Source organism: Typopeltis vanoorti, chromosome 10 (genome assembly GCF_054136105.1).
Source record: "Typopeltis vanoorti isolate ZY-2024b chromosome 10, IOZ_Tvanoo_1.0, whole genome shotgun sequence".
Taxonomy (NCBI): Eukaryota; Metazoa; Arthropoda; class Arachnida; order Uropygi; family Thelyphonidae; genus Typopeltis; species Typopeltis vanoorti.
Window position 1 is genome coordinate 89,761,668 of NC_143558.1, and position 25,799 is coordinate 89,787,466.

Genomic DNA, 25,799 nt, shown 5'->3' on the forward strand with positions numbered 1-25,799 from the left:
TTGAAAGATCTCTGTAAAAATGTTTAACTCTATCTAGAATACAGTCTCCCCAATAGCTGCCATCCATTTATTCTCACAGGTGCATTCCACTTTATCACTGACATTCTGTTTCTGCCTTTAGTCTTCTTCTTTGAGTGCCATCTCCTATCAGAAGTCAGTGACCACCTTGATGATGTTTGCCAGCCAAGATTTTCTTTGTCTTCCTTGTCCTCCTCTTCCATTTATCTTCCCTTTTAATCAATTGCCTTATAATCAATTGAAGTATCTTAGATTTTTCATAAGAATTAGGTGACCAAGATATGCAGTTTTTCTTATTTTTATGGTATCTAAAAGTTCATGTGATTTCCCCATTTGTTCCAGTACTTCTTGATTGGATGTTTTTGTTGTCTCCATTGGATTTTTAATATTTATCTGTATAACCGCATCTCAAAGGATTCAAGTTTTTTTTATCGATTTTGTCTTCAGGGCCCAAGTTTCTGCACCGTACAGCAGTACAGACTGTACACAGCATTTAACGATGCCTACTCTAAGCTCTAAATGTAAATTGCTATAACATAGTGTTGATTTCATCAGAAGAAAAGTTTTTCTGGCCATTTCAATTTTAACTTTTATTTCCATTTCTGGATTACTTTTTGTAGGAAGGCTTATACGTTGGTTATACATGCTTACTAAATAACTGAAGGAATTCACAACATACAATAGAATATAAATTAAATTAAACTTTAATAAATATTTCCAATATTTTGGCAACGTCACATTGCCATCTTCACAGGAACTTAAAATAAAGATGTGCACGCAGGCACTACACACAGTAAATGAGGAAAAAGCGAGGAAGCTATTGTTTCTCCTAAAAGTCCTGATGGTGCCCCCTAGCATGGATTACATTCTTCATTTAACCAGACTCCAAGATATTTAAACTTTGTCACTCTTTCTATTTGTTTCTGGTTTAAAGAAAGTGCTGAATTAACAATTGGTTTCTTGCTTATGACCATGAACTTAGTTTTGGTGATTATTTATGCTTAATCCCATTTTTTCACTCTCTCTGTTCACTAGTTCGAGAAGATTTTGAAGATCCTAAATATTGTCAGCCAGGAGAGCTGTGTCATCAGTATATCGGATGTTATTGATGATTTCACCATTTACATTAATCCCTTCCTCTCTTCCTTTTAAGATTTTTTTTGAAATGTGGCTTATGAGCATATGTTAAAAAGGAGAGGTGATAACACACATCCTTGCCTTACTCCTCTTTTGATTCCAATATGTTTTCAATGATCCTAATCTCTTTACCATCTAATCCTATTCTTTTTAATAATTCAATCATTTTAGTTTTGGATTTTGTCAAATGCTTTCTCGAAGTCGATGAAGCAAATGAATACTTTCTTATTTTGGTCACTACATTTTTGGAATAAGATTTGAGAACAGAAAAGAGCCTGTCTCATTCCCAAAACTATTTCTAAAGCGAAATTGGGTATCAGTGATGGTGTCCTCACATTTTCTATATATTCTTTTTGGAATTATTTTCAGAAACATTTTGAGAACATAAATTATTAGAGTGATCATTCTGTAGTCATTACAAGTTTTTGCATTTGCTTTTTTTTTAGGTAGCATGATGAAGGTCAACTGTAACCAGTCTTGAGGGGTATCGTAGATCTTATGAAATAGCTTTACTAATATAGTAATGTTGTCACCTTCTAATAACTTTGCTATTTCTACTGGACCTAAGGCTTTGCCATTTTTAGCTGAGTTCAGTGCACATTCTACCTCTTATCTTAGAATGCATGGACATTCCATCTGTTCATAAGTATTTTCTGGGATTTGTCTGTTATCAGTAAAGAGTTCTTTTACTTTTCCCAACTTTAGCATTGAAATCACTCATGATGATGTTAATATCATGTTTCTTTGTATTTTGCATTAGTTCTTTTAATTGATCATAAAATTCTTCAATCTTGATATCATCCTTGTCAGCAATAGGGGCATAGACCTGTATAAGATTGAAATCTAGTGGTTGCCCTTTCAGTTTTAATAACATCATCCTATCTGAGTAGGGAATGAAGGTCAACAGTGACTTATTGGCATCTTTGTTTATTATTGTTCCAACTCCATTTTGATGATTGTTTTCACTGCTTCCAGAGTGGTACATCATGTCATTAACTTGATTTTTGCCTGATCCTGGCCACCTAACTTCACTCATTCCTAAAATCCCAATTCCAAGTCTTTTCATTTCCTGGATAGTGTTTCTTAGCTTACCTGCTTCATACAGGGTTCTAACATTCCAGGTTCCTAGTTTTAGTGGACATACCATTTTGAGCCCGGAGATACTTCACACCCCTGTCCCATTTTAGGGATGCCAGGAACTTGCGGCCATTTGTTTAGATTTGCTTGCCATGGTGGTTAGTCTGGGAGAATAGAGCAGTAGTTTCTTCATTTGCTTTCTGCTCCACAGTATTACAGACATACACAATAAACTATGTTGCTATCTACCATTTTCTAATCACAAGCTTTACTGTCATCATGAGACCTCAACCTTGTGTCAGTACTGACAAAGCTTCTTCCCTTTGTCACAGGATTGAATTCTTTAATTTCCTTGTAACAATAGACAGGGGCCCTAACCTAACCAGGTACTGACAACCAGAGCCAGCTGAGCCCAGGTTCATTAAATACTACAGCATGTTCTTTCTTAAACACTACAGCATATTCTTTGTTTAATGTACACCTCCAGCTGTTCATTAACTACAGCATGTTCTTTCTTTTCCTTTACTGCTTGTCTATGTTGTTATAGGTTTTATGTGGATCTCTTTTTTGTGGAGTTGTCTTTTTAATAAAAAGACAGTCACTGTCTTTTTATTATATAAATCTACTTATGGTATTTTTAGGTAAGAAAACTATAGTTTTATAGTCTAGTTAAAAAATAGCTGAACTTTTTTTTTTATACTATAGTTTTATATTTGGTAACTTTACGCTAAGAAGGTAGTATAGAAAAATAAATTATCCATATTTTTAAATCAAACAAAAGCATAACAAACTCCATAGTTGTAGCATTCCAGCTACAACTATCCTGCACTTCCATCTCATTATGGTATCATTGACTGTTGACTTGGGATGGCCCAATTGTTAACAGTTTGCTGAACAGATAGGCCTGTAGCATGGCATCCTATCACAAGGCCTCTTTCAAACTCTGTCAGTTCCCTTCTCACAGCCATTTTACCCAGAATTGGGAGCATAATATTCTTCCAATTTATACTGGCTACAAATAGGTGATTCGTTACACATTGCTCATGGTGGTGTCTGTTCACTTCTTTCCAATCTGTGTATATAGAGCTTACACTATCTGAGAGAATACTATTTTAATGGAAAGATATTTTGCCGTTATCAATGTTAAAGAAGCTGCAAAAGAAAACTCATCATTCCCCCCTTCCCCCCCCCAAATAAAACTTAGTACATTCCCTTATATTGCACTGTTGTCCTCCATCTCATGTCTTCTAGGGTTGCTAAGATCCATAACAATTAAAGAAAGCCAAAATATATTACCTGTTTGAATAGTATCTTCTCAAATAGTGCAGTACCAAGGTAAAGCAATAATCATGGTGTCGAAAGTTTATGGTGGCTGAGGTGTCATTGAGCTCCTTGTTACCACCATGAGACTTTGATTTCTCAGTGCAAATTTTAGTTTCTTGTATTTGTTAAAGACATTAAGTGCATTTAGATTTTCACTAAATATACTTAATGTGTTTTATTTTGTTACACACCGCCTAAAGCTCTTTAGAGATTTGTGACAAAATCAATGTGACAAAATCAATGTTATAGGGTAATCAATGTTATCGTCAACTTCTCAAAAAAGATAGTGTGCTGTTGTATTTTTAACTAGTTATACACTGTTAGCTTTAAAACTTTAATAATGTGAAAAAATCCATTTTTTATATAGAAAACAGCCATTACTAATTGTTCATGGTGAACAAAGGGAAAGCAAGCAAAGATTAGAAAAATCTGGACAACCTTACCCCAATATAAGTTTTTGCCAGGTAAAACGATATTCTGATTTACAAGAGTAATTTAAATGTAATATTTTATAAAATGCAAGCTTTGTTTAAATTTCACATTCCCTAGAATTAGTTAATTTATGCTCATGGTTTCTCCTAAAGTGCTCATTACAGATATCTATTTCATTGACAGACTTTTAAAATGGCACTTACTCACAACACAAATGAACCTATAGTACCTGGTTTTTATCAAGTCTATAAATTTCATTAACAAAATTTATCTTAGATATATATGTCTGTTAGCTTAACTATATTTAATCTGTTACAAAGTTATAAACATGTATTTAGAAGTATAAAATATTAATGTTCAAACTGACATTTGCATTAAGAATTCTTAGTTTGTGAAAGTGATATTATTATCTGAGAACTCCAGAGAGAGAGAGAGAGTCAAGGACTCATCAAGGGAGGCTATAAATCTCTCAAACCATCTGTCGTCATCATCATCATCAAATACCTGCCATGTACCCTCAAGGGGCGTACAGGATATGATAGTACTACATGAAAAAAATTACATCATTACTAACTTCCTATCTACAATTTTCCTCCAAATCAGTCTGTAACTTGTCAAGACTCCAACATTATCAGATCTTAGGCGCTTTGTATCGTATCAATCCACCTATATCTTGGTCTTCCTCTGGGTCATTTTGCTGTCAACCTGGCAGAGAACACTTGTTTTGCTAATCTTTCTTTGCCCATTCTGTTTAAGTGACCATACCACCTGAGATTAGCTCTGCTAACACGTTCCTGGATGCTGACAATGTCAAGTTCTTTCCTAATATCCTCGTTTTTAATATGATATTTCTATTGATGCCATCTGTTCACACCTATAATCTTTCTTAGGACTCTCATGGCTGCGGTCTCTAGTCTTTGCTCAAGTGTTTTACTTCTGACCCAGCTCTCAGATCCATAAGTTAAAACTGGTTTGAACACTGTCTTGTATACAGCTAATTTAGTGTTCTGACTAATTTCTCTCTTATTCCATATGAATATATTCAGTTGACTTCCCACCATACCAGCTCTGTTGATTCTGTTGTTTATTTCTATATTTAATTTACCATCTTCACTAAAAATTATGCCTAAGTAGCTGAAATATTTTACTTGTTCCACAGGTTCTCCATTCACAACACAGTTGACATTTTCAATGATTTTGCCTATTTTCATTGTCTTTGTCTTTTTATTGCTGACCTGCATACCATATCTATCACAACAGTTATTCGATTTAGTCAGAAAATCTTGCAGACTTGTAGCAGATTTATTTAGAAGTATAACATCATCCACATAAAGCAAAAAGCTGACATTGACATCTCCAATTTTGATATCATGTTTAATACCACTTTTCTTCATAATATGATCCATATAGATAATGAATAACAGTGGGGATAATGTACATCCTTGTCTCACGCCAGATTTAACATTAAACCATTTTCCTGTACTTCCTTCAATTCTAACTACTGACTTACAACTCAAATAAAGACTAAGTATTGCTTGATATGATGCCCCATTGACACCATATAAATGTAGCGTATTGAATAGCTTCTCTCTTGGCACCATGTCATATGCCTTTTCCAAATCGACAAAACTTAAATACAGATCTTTGTTATATTCCCATGCTTTCTCGACTATTTGTCGTAAAATGAAGATCTGATCCTGACAGCCTCTGTTTGGCCTGAATCCAGCTTGTTCTTCACCAAGCTTTTCTTCCACAATTCTTCTCAATTGTTTCTCAAGTATACTTGCATAGATCTTGCCAGGAATACTTGGTAGAGAAATACCTCTGTAATTCTCGCATTCGGTTTTATTTCCCTTTTTATATATGGGTCCTATGAGAGCTCTGCTCCAATCATCGGGAATTCGTCCCTCTGTCCAGGCTTTCTGAACTATGCAGTGCAGCCACTGTAAGACTTTTATACCACCATACTTCAGTATTTCTGGTTGAATACCATCTACTCCTGCTGCCTTTCCACATTTTAAGCCTTTAATGGCTTTTTCTACTTCAAGTATGGATATGTATTCCTGACTGCATGCCTGGTCAGTTTTTTACCACTGTGCTGTCATCACTGCTTGTTTCATTTAGCAGTTTTTCAAAGTAATTACTCCATACTTCAAGGATATCTTTTTCTTCCGTTTTCATGTCACCTTTATCATCTCTAATTCCTTTTACAGCACTGTTTCCTCCATTCCTAAGCTTCTTCAACAACCTCCAAAATATTTTGCCACCTTCTTGATATTTATTTTCTATATTCTTGCCAAAGTCCTCCCATGACTTTTGTTTAGCTAGTTTTACACAGTGTTTAGCATTCTTGCATTTGTCTCTGTATTCTCTAAGAGCACAAGCTGACTTATTTCCCAGGAACTTTTGATAAGCTTTCTTCATTTCTTTCACTGCCTCTTTAACTTCCTGTGTCATGGAGTTCTAATTTTTCTATCCTTGCAGCCAACTTCACAACATGCCTCTCTGGCTCAATCAATCAGGGCTTTTTTTCAAGGCTTGCCACTGAATCTCCAAGGTTTGATTCCTGTTCTCAAACTCTTTCATTTTTTCTTCAATAATCTTTGTGTATTTTAGTCTACAGTTCACATCTGAGAGCTATTCAACTTTTATTCGCTTTAAAACTTTCTTACATGTTGTTCTTTTCAATATGAAATTCAATTTTATCCTGCTCAAGACTAGATAGTGATCACTTCCAATTTCAAATCCTCTGTACACTCTGGTGTCCTGTACCAGGGAGAAAACATCACTATCAACAATAACATAGTCAATGAGACTTTTCTTATTTCTTGCCTCTCTCTCTCCATGTGAACTTGTGCACATTTTTATGTTGGAACATGGTGTTAGTAATAACCAGTCCATGTCCTGAGCAGAAATCCAACAGATATTTGCCATTATTATTAGCTTTGCTCTTTTCTCCAAATTTTCCCAAAATATTTTGATATATCTGACAATCATTTCCTACTCTGCGATTTAGATCCCCAACAAGGAAAAACTTTTGTTTTTTTCATTGTGTCAGTTGCTTTTTCTAAAGCATCAAAAAATTCCTCCACTTCTACCTTAGTAGAACCTACTGTGGGATCATAGGCACAAATAAGTCTCGTTGTCCAATTCCCCATTCTGATTTGTCCACATCACTCTACTTGAGACTGCCTGCCATTGAAGAAGATTAGCCTTGTATTTTGTGTTGTATACTATGGCTACTCCTTCTTTTCCTTGATTGTCATTTCCTGAGTATAACATTTTGTATTTATTGCTCAGAAATATCTCACCAGTTTTGTCTTTTTTGTTTCAGTCACCCCTATTATGCCGATCTGGTACTTATCTAATTCCTCAGCTAGCTCCATTTCTTTGCTATTCAGGCTTCTTATGTTGATAGTATTGATCTTTAACTCTGGTGATGTTGAGTTGGGGTGTGTTTTCAGAATTGTTCCAGTAGCTGACTTTTTGCTGTTCACTCTGGTTCCCTGGCGAAAACAACGGGGACCTTGTTTAACTGGGCCACACCCCAGCCGGAATGAAATTTTGTCATGTTGTACCATCATTCTATATTTTGGTTTAACCAATAAGAATACAATTTGATCGGCTAAATCCCAAATTGCCAGCCCATCCTCGTTCGTTCAGTATCCAAGCAGATACCCAACAGGGTGCACCACGAGAAGGTGAGGATTGGACATTAGGTCGGAAGCTCTGGTCTGTTCTCCGCATTCCTTTAAAGGCTATGTGGAGGTCTCCTCTCAGTTATACAGCTTTGACTCTTAAGCACCCCACCATCTGCCGTACCTCTCTTAAATTCATTCACAGTAGATGCACTCGCTATTCCTAAAGGCAAGCTATTCCACTATCATACTGTGAGCAAACTGAACTTCTATGGATGCCCCTGTGTTCTCTCCTCACCTTCCATATAACAGAAAATTTCATCAGATAATATCCTACTACACCCATTCAAAAGTTTATAGACCTCTATCATATCACCCCTCTTTCTCCTGTTAACCAGTCTGCAATCCACATACTTGCAGTCTGTCTTCAAAATCTAAATCCCTTAATCCAGATATAATCTTTGTAACTTTTCTTTGCACCATTTCCACAGATTCTTTATCCTCTTGGAATCTGGGAGAGCAAATCTGTACACAATAATCCAGGTGTGATCTTATCAAAGCCTTATAAAGAAGCAAAATGACTTCCTTATCCTTATATGTCAAGGTTTGCTTCAACATCGCAATTAATCTCTGAGTTGTATTTGCAACTTTTGCTGCGTGACCTTTGAACTTTAAATTCCTATCCACCAGTATGCCAAGATCCCTTGCCTCCTCAGTTTTTTTGTAGCATAAACCTGCTAATATAATATGTGCAGGAACTCTAATCATGCCAAAGTGCATAATTTTACATTTACTGCCGTTAAACTGACAGCCATTTTTGTTTGCCCAAATTTTGAGCCTATTCAAATCATTTTGTAATTGCTGAATATCAGTAGCATCCCTGATTGCCATTCCTATCTTCGCATCATTGGCAAACAATTGCACATCTGATGTTAGACCTTGCCTTATGTCATTAATGTATAGATTGAACAATCATGGCACTCTGGCTGACACTGCCTTGTTGTGATAAGTTTTTGGCACCATTCTTAAGAGCAGTAAAAACTAATAATATTTCTGCAGTTATGTTATAAAATGATATAGTACAATAATATACTAAAATACACAATTAAATCTAAGAAAACACTTAATAAATCAACAAAGATCTTCCAGGAGCTTTCTAACAGTATATCTTTTCAATATATAGCCTCGGACACCCAATTACAACTACTTCCTGCCAATCCTTTCAGCAGGTGTTAATTGTTATTATTATTATGGACAACTCCAAGGAGTTCTTAGACTCATCGAGGGAGGCCCTAAACATCATGTCAAGAACTATCTAACATTTGTGCAGTATCTATCATACTTTGCTTTGAACTCATTCACTGTCATGGCACCCACAACAGACTCTGGCAACCTATTCCATTCATTCACTATTCTCCAAGCAAAAAACCTAGTTCTAACACCCTTTCTATCTACAGCAATCACTCAATTAATGTGCCCCCGATTAGTGTGTCATTTTTTTCCAATACCCAAATTCGATTAGTGTGACTCTAAAATTCGATTAGTGCGCCTATATACATCTCAAAAATAAATGTTACAGATTTTAAAAATTTTCGATCTATACATTTTTTATGGCTAACTATTTTAAAAAATCACTCACCAGTGAGTGATTTTTTAATTAGAGAATTAGTGTGCAAAAAATAGAAGTGTGAAAATGATTCGAAAAATAATCTGATTGGAAGAAAAACTTGAAATAATAAAGAAAAATGAATAAGGTGAGTCCATAGCAAAGATAGGACAAGAACACAAAAATGGGTGAATAAACTGCTGAATACAAAGAGAAAGGTAATGCACTCGAAATCAAAGTATTATAATGATTGAATTAGAGAGACTTCTTTTTACATGGATCAAAGATTGTAACCAAAAATGGATCCCGCTAAACACTGGCCTTATTAAATCAAAAGCATTGTCTCTTTTTGTAACTTGGAAAGAAAGGGCTATCAATGATGGAAAAGAAGAAGAAGAAGAATTTCACATTAGAGATGGGGTGATTTGAGCGTTTCAAAAACAGAAATAGTCTACATAATGTTCTTAATCACAGAAGCTGCAAATGCAGATAAGGAGATATCCAGAGATTTCGAAGAAAACTGTGTAAGAAGGGGACTATTGTGGTCAACAAATATTTAATGTCGATGAAACCGGCCTTTTTTTGGAAGTGAATGCCTTCCAAGACTTTTCTAGCCAAATCAGAGAAATCTCAGCCTGGTTATAAATCGCAAAGTCAAATGAAATTACTGTTAGCAATATGCGAGCCATTTGGAAGCACATTCTTTCACGTTGTGCAAATGATTTTAGAGGCTTTTCAAATGAATCTAAGTTAATTAAATCTTATTCTGAGAAGTTGAGTGATTCTGACCTGCTAAATTTAGATGCACAGTGGGAAGATCCTAAAGAATATGAAGAAAATTTAATCACTGACAAGCCCAAAGATGTTTAACAGAAACAATTTGAAAACAGTTTTCGTGCAATCGAAATTTTTGAGCAGCAATGCTTAGAGACTGACCCTGGTGAAGAGAGAACCAGTAAAATTTGCAGAAGAGTCAATAGGGCCATACTGTCAGTTGTATGAAAAAAAAGAAACAGAATGCCTGCCAAACTACGTTAGCTCAATTCTTTATTAAGAAGCAGAATAATAAATTTATATTCTGAATATGTTTTATTGTCTTTCAGTTTCATGCTTTTCCTTTAACTAAGCCCTGAGATATACTCTAATTCTTTTATAAAAAAAAAATTAAAGGTCAAAAAAGAAATCTGAGGAACGAATTATACATTTTCCCTTAGGTTATTATATTCAATTAGTGCATTTTCGATTAATGCGCCTGTTTTAAAGAATGCATTAGGCGCATTAATCGAGGGATTGGTGTATACTCTTACCTAGTTTCCATGGATGGCCCCTAGTTTTCCCACCAACACACCTGTTCTGAAAAATTTCCTCTGAATTAATCTTGTAAAAACCCCTCAGTAATTTGGGTGTCTCAGTCATATCACCTCTTTTTTGTGCCAGTTTCTGTAACCCACAAATATTACCTGTTTTTTGTAAGGTTCATTCCTTAGACCTTCTATCATCTTGGTCACTCGCCTCTGGATCCACTCCACCTCCTCATCACCAAGAAATCCCAGTGCCCAGATCTGTACATACTAGCAAGATGAGGTCTTATTAAGGCTTGATAAATAGGAACAATAACCTGCTTGTCTCTGCTCGTCAAAGTATTCTTCAGTAACCAAGTGATCTGATGAGCTGCTTAAGTCACTTTTGCTATGTGCTCCCTAAACTTTAACTTCCTATCCATTAACGCTCCCAAGTCTCCAGCTTCGTTGATTTCCCGAGTACAGTTCTACCAATGTGGTATACAGCTGGTAATCTTTTCATCCCAATGATGCTTTGCCACATTTAACTGACATCCATTCTCCTTTGCCCAATCTGCCTGCCAATCTGTCCAAATCATCCTGCAAAATTCTGACATCATCTGTATTAACTATTGCTCTACTCAGTTTTGCATCATTAGCATACAGCTGAATAGTTCCTCTCAGATCCTTTCATATATCATTAATGTACAAATTAAATAGTAGTAGCCCAAGAACATAGGCCTGTGGCATGCCACTAGTCACATGCTTTCTTCTGGACAATTACTCTCTGATATCATTCCATCAATCACCCTCCTATCCTTCACCAACTTTATATCAGTTCCCCCATGTGCTGCAGTTTACTAATTAGAATTCCATGTAGTATCCTGTCAAAGGCCTTTGCAAAGTCCAGCATTATCACTGTAAACCCATTGCCTTTATCCAAATCATTTGTCACTGTATTATAAAACCTGAGCAAGTTACCTAGGCTGACTTACCCTTCACAAAACCATGCTGCCCCCCCATGAAGTATCCCATTTCCATCTATCCATTCCTGTATTTTGCTCTTGACCAACTTCTCCAATACTTTGACAACATCTCTTGATATGTTGATCAGTCTTGGAGCCTTTATGCAATGGAACTATTTTCTCCTCTTCCCCCCCCCCTCCACCAGGGACTAACCCAGAGCTGAGACTTGGATAAAACAATATGGTCAAGGGCTCTGACAATTCCTTTGCTGCTTCATGTAAAAACTCAAACTGGTATACCATCCAATTCCAGAGCTGTATTCACATTAAGGTTCCGTAATATGTTATGCACCTCCATTTCATTTACCTCAATTCTTCTATAAGCCTTTGGCCCTCTCATTCCTTCAATCACCACCTGGATGATATACTATGAGCTTCTGTAGCTCAGTCGGTATAGATGAAACCCTTTGGTTTGAAAGACCTGGGTTCAATTCCCATCAGTGGCATGAGAAACCTTTATCTGGTCTCTTTCGACGAAAGGTGAGTTAGCCAGTCTCCTATGGAGGTAAAGGATTTTTTCACCCAGAAACTTGGGTTTTTCGTCCCCCAGAACAGGCAAACCATCCCCGTGAACACATGCATCTACAGACATAGGACACACCAGTAGGCAAAGGGCTAACTACCTTATCCTCGAGTTATGGTTGCGAAGCCCAAGATTACTTGGAATGGTCATGGGCTTAAGTGCCACTGATAGGATAGGATAGGATTATATACCATTGCAGAGTGTTCACTTATTCTACTATCCAACTGATTCAGTTACCTCCCTACCATAATGTTGCTTGCACTGTTTGAAAGATACTCTGAAAGGGGGACTGTATTTTCACAGTCAGTTTAGTAGCATTTTTGAATACTATTTCATTAAGCTGACAGTGCTATTTCAGATTTGTTAATATTCTTCATAAAGTAGTAGAAACATGTCTTTTGATGCCTGCCATAGGTATTTTGAGTTTCTTCTTGACCTTTCAGGATATGACTAGTTAGCTATAAAATGGTGCTTTTGGCACACTGAAACCCTTGAAAGTTGTGAGAAAATTTTATAGAATTTTGATATTAGCACTTTAATTATTGGTTTTTATATTATGCTTGACAATAAATTTATTCTTCTGTGTGTAGAGGCTTAAGTGCTGTGAGGACATCATATTGGAGGCTTAATGGATTGTATACAGCACTCAGAAAGGATTAAAACAGAATTTAATACTTCCTATATATTTCTTCTCAGTTAATGAGACATCTTCAGGGATTACAAAAAAACTAATGTAACATAAAAACAAATAACACACAATACTAAGCCCAGCCACGTGGGTGACACTAAAGTCCTATCAAGGTGGAGTGCCCTCTAAGGGTTGTAGGTGGCCTGGAATGTAAAATGGGACCTCTGGTGATAAGCAGTATACAAAAGCTGTTTTATCAAAAAAATAATAATAATAAATAAATAAATAAAGTATAAAGTCAAGGAGTGGTGGTGTGAAGATTTTGGAAAGGTTGGTTAGGGCTCACATTCAGAAATGGATTGAGAGTGAATTTCTTTTGCATTGAATAGCATGGGTTTACTAAGGGAAGGTTTTAGCAACTTGCTCACATTCTATAATAATGTTACCTTTGAACTAGATAAGGGGAATGGATACACCATGATACTTTCGGATTTTGTTATGGATTTGACAGAATATAGCATGGAAGACTGTTGCATAAATTGGAGAATATGGATTTGGGTTATAAAATATTAGCGGGTTAAGAGGATGGCTGACTGACATATCAAAAAGTGGTATACGGGGGATGAGTGTCTGCAAGATTTAAGGTAACTAGTAGTGTGCCACAAGGATCAGTCCTTGGTCCACTGTTATTCAATCTGTACATTAATGATAATTGGGAATGATTTGACAAGCGACATACAGCTATTTGCTGATGATGCAAAGATAGGTAGGGTAATCAGAAATGTTGCTGATATGCAATGCTTGCAGAATAATTTGAACAGGATGGAGCTGTGGGCATGGGAAAATGGATGTAAATTTACATTTACATCTATTTTCCCAATGCCCACAACTCAGTAAATGTAAATCATGCACTTTGATGTGATTAAATATTCAATGTTGTATTATATTGGTGGGATTATATTAGATGAAACTGATCAGACTAGGGATCTTGGAATGTTAGTAGATAGCAAGTTGAAGTTCAGAAGCCATGTAGCAAAGATTGCAAATTCAACACAAAAGATAACTGCAGTGCTGAAATGAACTTTAACATGTAAAGATAAGGATGTCATTTTACCTCTAAGACCTCACTTGGACTGTTGTGTGCAGGTCTGGTCTTCTAGTTTCCATTGTGATTCTGATACAGTGGAGAGAGTGAAAAGGAGAGTGTTGAAAATGATATCAGGATTGTGGAATACTGATTATGAAGACATATTGCCTATGGTTCACCTTGTCCCAGTCCTGAAGATATTTTCAGGTGCGAACTTTGTTTGCCTACACTTGGATAAGGGATTAAAATAAATTTATTATAGTCTAACCAAGTGCAAAATAAACTTCCAACATCTTATGCAGCATATGATTGAAGCAACTAGAGGCTTTAGTGTTTTGGATTTGGTGATAACTTCACAAGATGTAGTTGTTAATGAGGTGTTGACACTGTTGCCAGTTGGTGAGAGTGATCGTTATCGTGAGGTACTTGTTTGGGAAGTGGTGAAACAAGAAAAGGTTACTGCCAAAAATGGATATGTGTAAGTGTAAAGCAGGTGATTATAGGAAGCACTGTAGTCAGTTAGCATCAGTATGTTGGGTAGATGAGTTGAGCAAAAAAAGATGTTGATAGTGCATGGAAATTCATAAGGCAGTATCTGACACAAGCAATTTATAATTGCATTCCAATAGTTAGACGAGTAAATAAAGTAGGGGTGAAATGTATGAACAGTGAAATCAATCAAGCTGTGTTTGAAAAGATAAGGTTGTGAAGGAGGTATAGAACAGTTGGTGGTGATGAGATCCATGAAGAGTATAAACTGTAGACATGGAAGGTGATGAATATGGGAAAGAAGGAAACGGTGCAATATGAGAGAAGATTGGCTGGTCAGGCCAATGTTAATTCAAGGAAATTCATTTGCTATATGGCAAGAGAAAGAATAATTATGACAGATTGACACCTAGTGGACAGTTATGGTAGCAGAGTAACCATTACAAATGATATAGTGGAATTATGTTATTAATTATTACACCACTTTATCCACATATATCATAATGGTGTACATGATGCTTTACAACATGTAGAAGAGAGACAAGTATTAGGAGGTTTGGAAGGAAGTGAAAGAATCCAAAACATATCAGTTGTTGATTGAATTAGATGTTAATAAGGCTTCAAGAATAGATGACATATCACCAGGTATTTTTAAGGAATGTGCACAAGAGTCAACTGTGAACTTGACCTAGCTATTTAATGAAAGTCTTCCAGTGGGGAGTGGAAAGAAGGCAAAATAATACCACTCCACTAGCAGGGTTCTAGGACAGAAGTTTCCAATTATAAACCAGTCTGTATAACTGCAGCTGTAGTTAAGGCATTGGAGAGTTTGGTTAGGAATAGAATACAAGATTGGGTTGATTGACGTATTCTTTATGATGGTCAGCATAGACTTGTAAACAGTTAGTCTTTTTTTAGAAATTCACTTGCACTTTTTGATACCACCAAGTTGTGTATGATGGAGGGTAACCAGTAGCGTGCTCCATGGTTCTGTTCTTGGATCCCTGATGTTTAATTTGTGTGTAAATGATGTATCATGTGGACTGATTGGTTATCTTCAGTTGTTTGCTGATGATGCAAAGTCGGAGAGAATTATAAGTCGCACTGCTGATGTTAATTCACTTCAGGGAGATTGGAATAGACTTGGACAAAAGAGGAGTTTTAGTTTTATCATTAATAAGCGAAAAGTGTTGCATTGTGGAGTGCAGAAATATAAAGCTGCATACTCTATCAATGGTGCTGTACTGCAGGAAGTGGATGAAATTCAAGATCTAGGAGTGATGGCTAACAGTATACTGAATTTTAGAGGACATATTACAAGTGTTTCAAAGACTGTACATCGTTGTGCCGCTATGATAAGAAGTACACTAATTTGTAGGGATATAGAAGTGGTTTTGCCACTGGTCAGACCACACTTGGACTATTGTGCTCAGATTTGTTCACATGGATTTCATTCTTTGTGAAATCATTAGTGAGGGTCCTGAGGTGAATGACTAAGACAATATCAGGACTCTGGAATGTTGACTATGGAAAGAGATTGAAGGAATGTGGATCATAGAGTTTGGTGTATAGGAGGAAAAGAGGTAATATGATAGAGACGTTTAAGTTAGTTATGGGATTTTCCTCGAATTAATCCAGATGGGATTATAAAAAGAGTAGAAAGCAAGAGGCGATGAACCAGAGCCTCCCTCCCCCGCTGGAAGTTTTGTACAGTGTGATGGAGAAGGGTGTGAGGAGTAGATTGTTAATGGAGAATTGTTGAGTGAATGGAATGCATTAATAGAATATCTTGTTAATAAAGTGAGTTTTGAGGATTTTAAGATTCAGCACAATAAATATGTTGTCAGTTGAATCAGCAAGAACCTCCTTTCATCATCATTTAGGCCTAGTATGGCCTGTTCCGGCCTTAGAAGTCATCGTTGAATCGTTTAAGAGGACGTCCTGGTTTTCTTTTTCCTAACGGCTGTACTTTAAGGCTTGTTTTGGTAATCTTTCTGTTTTCATTCTTTGAACGTGTTCCATCCATCTATGTTTATATTTTTTAATTTTTTCAATTACTGGTTCTTGGTTTAATTCTTTCATAATATCTTCGTTTCTTTTGTGATCAAATAGGGTATACTTTGCAGTTTTTCTCATAAACTTCATTTCTGCTGTTGTTAATCTTTGTTTGTCTTTTTGTTTTATTGTCCAGATTTCGCTTCCATACATTAAGACTGGTAAGGCTAATGTATTGTATACTTTTAGCCTGGTTTGTTTTTGAACTAGGTTTGGTTTAAATATAGAGTTAATTACTCCTGATATTTTTAAATATTTTGCAATTTTTATGTTTATATCTTTTTCATTTTCATAAGTGATCATACATCATAGGTAGTTAAATGAATTCACCTGTTCTAAGATCTTGTTATCTAATACTATTTTAGTTCTTGCTGGATCTTGTCCTTTAAAGGCCATAGTTTTTGATTTTTCTGTTGATATTATCATACCATAATCTTTGGATATCTCATTTAGATTTAAGATAGCTTTCTGTAAGTTATCTTCAGAATTTGTAATTATTATTTGGTCATCTTCAAAGAGGAGAGTGTTTAAGTTAACTGTAGGTGAAAGTTTAATTCCTTGATGTAAATTTTTACTCCATTTTATTATTATTTCATTTAAGTAGATATTAAAAAGAGTTGCTGAGAGGGGACATCCCTGTCGGACCCCTTGGTTTATCTCTCTTGTATATGATAGCTCGTGATTTAATGTTATTTGTATTTGATTATTTTCATATATACTTGTGATAGCTTTTAGGATATTATTTGGTATTTGTCTTTCTTTTAATATGTTAAATAATATGTTTCTTTTAACTTTGTCAAATGCTTTTTCGAAGTCAATAAATGCAATATGTGTTTCTAAATTATATTCTCTTCTTTTCTCTATTATTAATTTTAGGCAGAAGGCTGGGTCTATACATGATCGTCCTTTTCTAAATCCATTTTGTACCTCTAGAATAAAGTTTTCGGAATGTTTCATTAGTTTTTTATTTAAGATTCTGCTGTATATTTTGTAACATGAATTTAGTATACTGATACCTCTATAGTTTTTAGGGTCATCTCTATTACCTTTCTTAAAGATAGGAATCCAATTGCTTTTTTCCATTCTATTGGGGGGATACCAGTTGAGTAAATTTTATTTAAAAATAATAAGAATCTTCCTTTGAATCTTGTTCCTGCATATTTATATAGTTCTGAGCCTAGCTTATCTTCTCCAGGTGATTTTCCGTTTCTTGTTTCTTTCAGGCTGATTTCTAATTCTTCTTCAGTTATTTCCTTTTCATTTTCGTTAATTGTTTGCCAGTTGTCTTTTTTAAAATATTTGTCTGTCCACAGTTCTGTGTAGTAATTTAGAAATTCTTCTAATTTCAATTCAGTGTTTAATTTTTTGTTTTCTTTGGTATCTGCATTTAGGTGTTTCAAAATCTTATATACATTGGGTCTTATTTTATATAAATCATGTTCTAAATTAGAAACAAATTTATTCCATGATTCTCTGTCTTTTTTCTGACTTCTCTTTTAGCTACGGCTCTTATTTTTTTTTATATTCTATTTCATATTCTAATCTTTTACTGCTTAACCATTTGTGATAGGCTTCTTTTTTTTTTTTTTTGATTATTTCTTTGATTGTATCATACCAGATCTTCAGTTTTTTTCCTTTTATTGAATTTTTTGGTCTTTCCAAAGGTTTCATTTGCTGCTGCATTTAGTATTGTTTTTATATTAAGCCATTCTATTTCTATTTCTTCATTTTGTTTTATTTTATCTAGATATTGGTTAATTCTCTGTTCATATAGCCATTGTACATTTGTGTCATTCAACAGTCTAGTTTTATAAACAAATGTTTCAAATTTTCTTTCTGTTCTTGTTACTTGTAGCCATTTAGGTGGTAATCTTATTTTCATTTTAACAAGGAAGTGGCCACTGCTTATTTCATATCCTCTGTGAACTCTAACATCCAGTGAAAATTTTGATGTCTTTTCATTTAATATGAAGTAATCTAATATTGATTTCCATCCTCTTGCTGCCCAAGTATATTTATGTATGTCGTTTATAGAAGGAATTCATTATTTTTAGGTTATTATAAACTACAAAGTCAATCAATTTTTTACCATTTCTGTTTAGAATGTGTTCTCCATGTATTCCTATATTATTATTAATTTTCGTGTTTCTGATTCTTGCATTTAAGTCTCCTGCTAAAATTACGTATTCATTTTTATTTATTTTATTATATATGTTTTGTAGCTGATTATAAAAATCAATATTATCCTGTTCTCTTCCTTCTTCTGGGGCATATAAATCAATAATTGTTAAATAGCCTCTATCTATTTTTATTCTAGCTTCTATTATTCTTTCATTCCATAATTTATAATGTTTTAACTGTTTTGAAAGGGAGTTATGAATCCAAATCATGACTTCTGCTTGTGCTCTTTCGACTCCACTGTATATCACATTAAAATTTTCAGTTCTCATAGTTCCTTTTAATTTCTTTTTTGTTTCAGTGATTACTGCTATTTTAAAATTTCTTTCATTTAATAACTGGTCTAATTCTATTTCTTTATATGCTATTCCTCTTACATTCCAGTTTGCTATGTGTATTATATTTTGTCGTTTCCATTTTTCGTTTTCCCTTTTCCATTCCAGGGTCATTTCCCATAGATTCAATCCGATTATCTTTTTCTGTCAGCTTACAAGTATGGTTATGTTCTCTATGTCAGGGGACTAGCCTGACGATGGAATAGTTCAGTGGTATGGCTGCTACCTTAAGGCTTCTGAACTCGCCTTCTTCCGAATTTAAACCCATAGGAGGAATAGGGTATATTGAAGGGGAAAGGGTAGATTATAGAAGAAATATAGTAAGGTTTATAGAGAGGACATAGTTGTAAGGCCAGAAATGAAAAGACCCCATGGCCCTCGAGTACTCTAATAGCACAAGGGTCATAAAGTAAGAAGAGGTGGCTGATAAGGCCTTATAGGAAAGATTAAAGTAAGTGGGTCTTCCTCAAAGTAGAAGAAGGAGAGGATAGATCCAGCTAGGGGTCCTCCTAGAGAACCTCCTTTGCTCAGTCAATATAGACGAAGCCCCCTTTGGTCAGAAAGACCCAAGTTCAATTCCTGTCCATGACGTAAGGAACCTTTATTTGGTCTCTTTCGACTAAGTGAGTTATTATCTAATACGGAGGTAGAGGGATTTTTTCCCTGGAAACTTGGGTTTTTCATCCCTCAGAACAGGCACACTGACCCTGTGAACACGCACAGAGCTACAGTCATGAATATTGTCCTTTGAGGATACAGCAGAGGAGTGATGAACTGACCGCATTAATGTATCATAAGCCCCCTCATTAGGGGGACTCAACTTGTCCTAAGTGATGGATGAGAAGGGAAAGAAGAAGTTGAATCAACCCCCACACTATGAATCTGCTGACTCCACGGAGGGTGTAATAATAATAAAAATAATAATAATATATTATTTAGTAAATAATAATTATTGAAACATGCAGACTAAAGAAATTAATAACACACACACACACATATATATTTGCTAACAAATATATGTATGTGTTTGTGTGTTTTTAAAATCAGATCTCACTATATACTGTAAATGTTATACTAGTGTGTCACTCATATTCTTCTACTTCATTTGAATTGTCAGAGCACTGAAGACGATCTGTTAGATTCAGATTGAAATATATGTTAATAATTATAATTCCATAGGCAAACATTATTTCAAAGCTGAATGTTTGTAGAAAGTATGAAAGTTTTGTAAGTTGACTGAGAACTTATGAGAATATAATCATTGGCATCTCTGAGTGTTGCCTTAACTTGCACCTTAAAAGACATAAGTGCTGACCAAGCACCCATATACCATAGTTCCCCCCCCCTCCTTATCCACAGGTTCACTATCTGCGGTCAACCTCAGTCCGAAAATATTAAATGGAAAATTCTAGTCTATGAAAGTTTCATAAGTTGACCTTAGAGCTTACAAGAACACAATCCTCAGCATCCTGAGTTGCCTTAACTTGCAGTACTTGACTTAAGTAGCTAAGGCAACTCAGGGATGCCGAGAATTGTATTCTCATAAGCTTTCAGGTCAACTTATGAAACTTTCATAGTTTCTACAAACATTTGGCTTTGAAATATTTTGGATCTAATATCCACTTTGCCGATGTAATTTTACATTGCCGAAATGAAGCCGCCATATGACTCTTTCTTTTAGTAATAGACAATTCATAAGTTTTAAATTGTCCACCGTTCTGAGTAGTCCTCAGTTATCAGATTAACTATCATGTATCACAATGCTTGTGTTCAAGTAACCCTTATTTTAGTTAATAATGGCCCCAAAGTGCAAGAGTAGTGATGCTGACAATTCAAATATGCCAAAGAGAAACTTACTTCCTTTTAAGTGAAAAAAAGGTGAAAATTCTCGACTTCATAAAATAATAAATAAAAATAATAAAACGTATGCTGAGGTTGCTAAGCATGTTGTTATAATTTTTCTGTTTTATTATTAGTTATTGTTGTTAATCTCTTATTGTGCCTTATTTATAAATTAAACTTTATCATAAGTATGTATGTATAGGAAAAAACATAGTTTATATAGGGTTCCATACTATCCACTGTTTCAGGTATCTGCAGGGTGTCTTGGAACATATCCCCTATGGATGGGGGGGGGGTTACTGTATTCACCTTTTTTTTTTTTTATTAGTGCAGCTGTTTTGAACTGGTTGGTTCTCTTTGCTGCAATGAAGCCTTATGGCTCTTTCTTTTAGTAATTACTTTTATGCACCAATCAAGAGTTCACTATTGAAATGTCAAAAAAATGGGTTTTTCATAAATGAACTCTTGGTCAGTGCGTAAAAGTAATTACTAAAAGAAAAAGCCATAAGGCTTCATTTCAGTGAAGAGAACCAACCAGTTCGAAACAGCTGCACTAATAATAATAATAAAAAAAAGCGAATACAGTAGCCCCCCCCCATCCATGGGGGATATGTTCCAAGACACTCTGCAGATACCTGAAACCGTGGATAGTATGGAATCCCATATAAACTGTTTTTTTCTTATACATACATACATACCTTGATATGGTAAAGTAAACTGGTGTTTCAATTTAACACAGTTATTTACTCATGCAAAACCACCAACAAGGAAACTCTCAAGGAAAGAATATGAAGCTCTACAAGAAATTAAAAACAACAATAGAATAATAATTACCAAAGCAGATAAGGAGAATGCCACTGTAGTTTTAAACAAAAAGATTACACAGGTAAGCTTACCTACTTACTTTCAGATCACTCTACCTACATACCTACCTACCTTCCTTTAAACTATGATCCCACTAATACACAAATATGCAGATCAGAACACTTCACAGAAGTGTAAAGTGACTTCTTAAAAAGTCACATTGGAAATCACCAATAAACTAAAACTGTAGAAGTCTAGATCTCCTCCACCCAGATATATAGGCTACCATATAATTTTATATGGTAGCCTATATATCTGGCACATTTTGTTTATAAAATCTATAAACAAAATGTGTCATTACATCCCATTGTGGATGATACTGATTCACCCACATACAAATTAGCCAAACATTTAGCCAAAGTGCTCGCACAATATACTGGCAGCACTCCTTCGCACACAAAAAAAACTCGGCCCACTTGAAAACCAGTATAGAAAACCTCACATTCCAACACACTGACATAATGGTCAGTGTTAATGTCTGATTTCTATTCACTGATGTCACACTTAAAGATACCTTTGACCTTATCCACGCTATACCTCATCCTGATATCTTAGCCCTGTTTCATGAACTTTGGCTATTTTGTTTGGCAAGGAAAATTCTACAAACAGATATAGGGAACAGCCATGGGTTCACCACTTTTCTCTTCCCCTGGCCAACTACTTCATGGAAACCTTGGAAGAGAGTCTCAAAGTCTTCCCACATAAACTCATTATTTGACTGTGATATGTAGATGACATGTTTTCCATTTGGCCACATGGCTTGGATACTCTCAACATTTTCCTAACACATCTTAGCAATTAACATCCCAGGATCTAGATTCTCCATTTACAGAAAACCAACACATACTGGTAGATAAATTCACCAGTAGTCATATCACCCCCTCCTCCCAACAATATGGTATTATAAAAACCCTATATAACAGGGCAGAATTAATCATTTCTGACAGCAGTATCCTAACTACTGAACTTGACCACATTCTCAACACTTTTTTAGCCAATGACTACAACTCCAACAAAATCCAAAAAATATTAAAACCCCATAACTGCACCCCTCCCCTTCAGAACAGAGATTACACAAAATCTATTACAATTCCATATATCTGGGCGCACATCTAAAAAATTAATAAAAATCTTAAAGATATACAACCTTACAATCACTTATAGACCACATAAAAAATTGACATCCCTTATCTGTTCCACCAATGATCTGCCACATTTCCTACACTGCCAGGTGTACAAATACAAATATTATAAACTATTCCTGGAATCTACCTCAGCTCTGAGAAACTTTCCAAATCTGAACGAATTTGGGTGCATGAAATTACCCCATATTTGGGAAGCACTCAGATCTTCAGCCCAACGGCCACCCAATTTAGCCCACTGGGAGTGTCATTTAGGACTCTAGGCATGAATTTGGTTGCCTTTCTTCAGTCTCATTTACCCAGTATTAGTGCCACGCGTACATATCATTGTTCTCTGATCTCCCTGAAGATGGAAATGTAACGTTGCCGAATCATAAGTATTAATTAAAGTTATTGTAATTATTATTCAGTATACTTTGTAATTCCTGAAAAATAATAGTACATTCAGAATTGCCTTCACTTTTGAAGAATGAACAGGATATATTTCAAATATTACAGTGCTCACTACTATGGGTTGGAACATTCTGGATTCCCTCCCCATTATATTATAGGCCACTGGTTCCCAGCCTTTTTCCACTTGTGCACCCCTTTTAAACCCATTTCTATAAATTGTACCTCTTGTTTTTAAAACAGCTGTTGTTAAATACTGACACATTTGTTCAGTGCCTCAAAAGATGCAAGAGACAATCTTAAATCCGTTTTTCCGCCATTACTGATTATTTTTCATGTACCCCCAAGGGTACGCGTACCACCGGTTGGGAACCGATGTTATAGGCTGCTATTGATTCTGTAACTAATCACACCCAAGTTACTATATTGCAGGAATTTTCTCTACTTTCTTTGCATCCACCAGCTGAAAAATGCCATATTTTCTCATGCATACAGTTAATCCTTGACTCACAACATATGCAACTTATGATCACTTGTACTTACAATGCCATCTCATTAACACATTCACCTAAATGCCACCATGGCATGCCTTGAAGGCAGCAGCCTTCAAGGCATGTTATGTAAGAAACGTTTTGCTCAGGCTGTTGCTGCTACTGAATGCAAGAAAATCCTTAGGATTGTGGAAGCAATATAATATATTGCAGTGTACAAAGAATGTAGATGTAGCATGGAATGAGGTGACTGCAGAGTCTCTGAATGGTGTTTAGAAGAAATTGCTGAAAATATAAGTTCATATGTTTTCACGATTTGACAAAGCTTTAAAGAGATTGGTGACAAGATAGTGTTGCTGGTTAAAGTGTTGGGATTCGCACTGAAGATGTACAGCAGTTAATGGAAGCTGTGGAAGAAGAGTTCTCAAATAAAGACCTTATAGAACTAGAAGCACAGACTTTCTAGAAGAACTAGAAAGTTGGAGAAGATGAAAATGAAGAAAGAAGAAGAAGGGAGGGGGTGAAAAGAAGCTAACCTCTCTCCAAAAAAAAATTTATGGTGAAAAAATGGCAGGAGCATTTGTGTCTATTAACAAGGGAGTTCATTTGTTAATAATCAAATGAACTGCCTTGTTGACATACAGTGCCATACTATACTGTAGTGTATGTTAATATACTTAGCTGCATATGCAGCAATATATGCAACAATTTTATGTTATAATTTGTACATCGCATTATTTCACTATAAAAAGAGTAAAATTAATTTTAAAAAATAACAAAATATATCTACACATTTTAACACGAGGCATGTTACTTGTTAACCTTATAGCCATCACTATATGAACCTTATAGTTCATATAGTGATGTCCGACTTGCAACTTTTTTTTTTTTTTTTTTTGGCTTATGATAGGATCATCAGAATAGAACCCCATCATAAGTTGAGGACTGACTGTATACATTTTAAGCTATGAAAACGTTTGGAGAAATTTGCATGGTTGCTTTTGACATTTCCAGAGCTGATGATTTGGTCTAGCAGTAAAGCTTGCTTAATTATGGTCTGTTTTTCACAATTTACAACTGGCTCACAAATTTATTTTCTGATTATATTACTACATATCACGCTTGCCTCTCTCTACATATTTTTGCACTAATAGCAGAGTATCCCCAGACACTGTACCTTAGCCCACTCTTTTCTTGCTATGCATAAATGACTGTCTCTCACTAAACTAAAATTTGGTCCATAGTTTTACAGATGACAGTACATACTCCATTCTTTTGCATTGGTTGACAGACCTTATTGTTTTCAAATGTTCTAAGCTTCATAACCGATGCTTTAAACACTGATCTCTTTGTTTAAAGAGATCATTCTTCAGTAGTGTTAAGAAAAACCAGATAAGCTACAATACTTTTAAAATACAGGTATCCCTCGATTAATGCAGTTAATTAATCCCTTGATGTTACCGTGTATATCAAAATCACGTTAATCAAATCTAATAATCAACGGTAAAAATTACAATTCGTCCATGATCGATTATTGTGTTAATAGTTCATTTTAAATGGTACTCTTTTAGGAAAGATAAAAAATGAATGCAAAGTAAATGTTTAATAAATACTTGTATCTACATTATTTACTGCAATTTTTTTATCAAAAGAAGTTATCAAAAGTCATTTGAACAGTTTTAGTTTTTTTCTTATCGGCATAAATTCTACGATAACAAGAGCAAAATGACTCTCCAGACCTCGGCAAGCAAGCAATAAAACATGAAAAAACACTACAAATATAATACATGATGGTACAAATTAAGTGGATATTGAATCCAACATTGTTTCATAGTTGAATATAGAAACTACAAGAGTTTCATGCCGAATATATAGAAACTAAAAGTTTCAGCAGATGCAAGCATAAGCAACTTTATGGGCAACTCGTAGTAAAGGTGGAGTAAGTTCCAGATCACTTTCCTTAGTATTTTCCATAATGTAAAGCACATCTCCTAGAGGACATTGTATGATAAATAAGCCTTTGGCTCTCTATTTCAGTAATATATGAAGGTTTATTTATTTTCAGTTATAATCTAGAAATTATTGAACAAATAATATATATATATATATATATATATATATATATATATAAAACGAAACCATACTGTACTGACATCGGAGGTCACGGTATCTCTCAGATACAATATGCTGTCAAATATCACAAACCTTTACATGACGTGTTAAACCAAACTGACAGCAA

At 35.1% G+C, this 25,799-nt stretch overlaps 1 protein-coding gene across 3 annotated transcripts in view; it reads left to right on the plus strand.

The window, feature by feature from the left end:
* gkt (tyrosyl-DNA phosphodiesterase glaikit) overlaps positions 1 to 25,799 on the plus strand; it is a 380,387-nt gene that overhangs the window by 123,565 nt on the left and 231,023 nt on the right. For all 3 annotated transcript variants that reach the window (XM_090399355.1, XM_090399357.1, XM_090399356.1), the window contains exon 6: positions 3,923 to 4,019. In XM_090399355.1, coding sequence (XP_090255481.1) covers positions 3,923 to 4,019 — 97 coding nt within the window. The remainder of the gene's footprint in view (positions 1 to 3,922; positions 4,020 to 25,799) is intronic.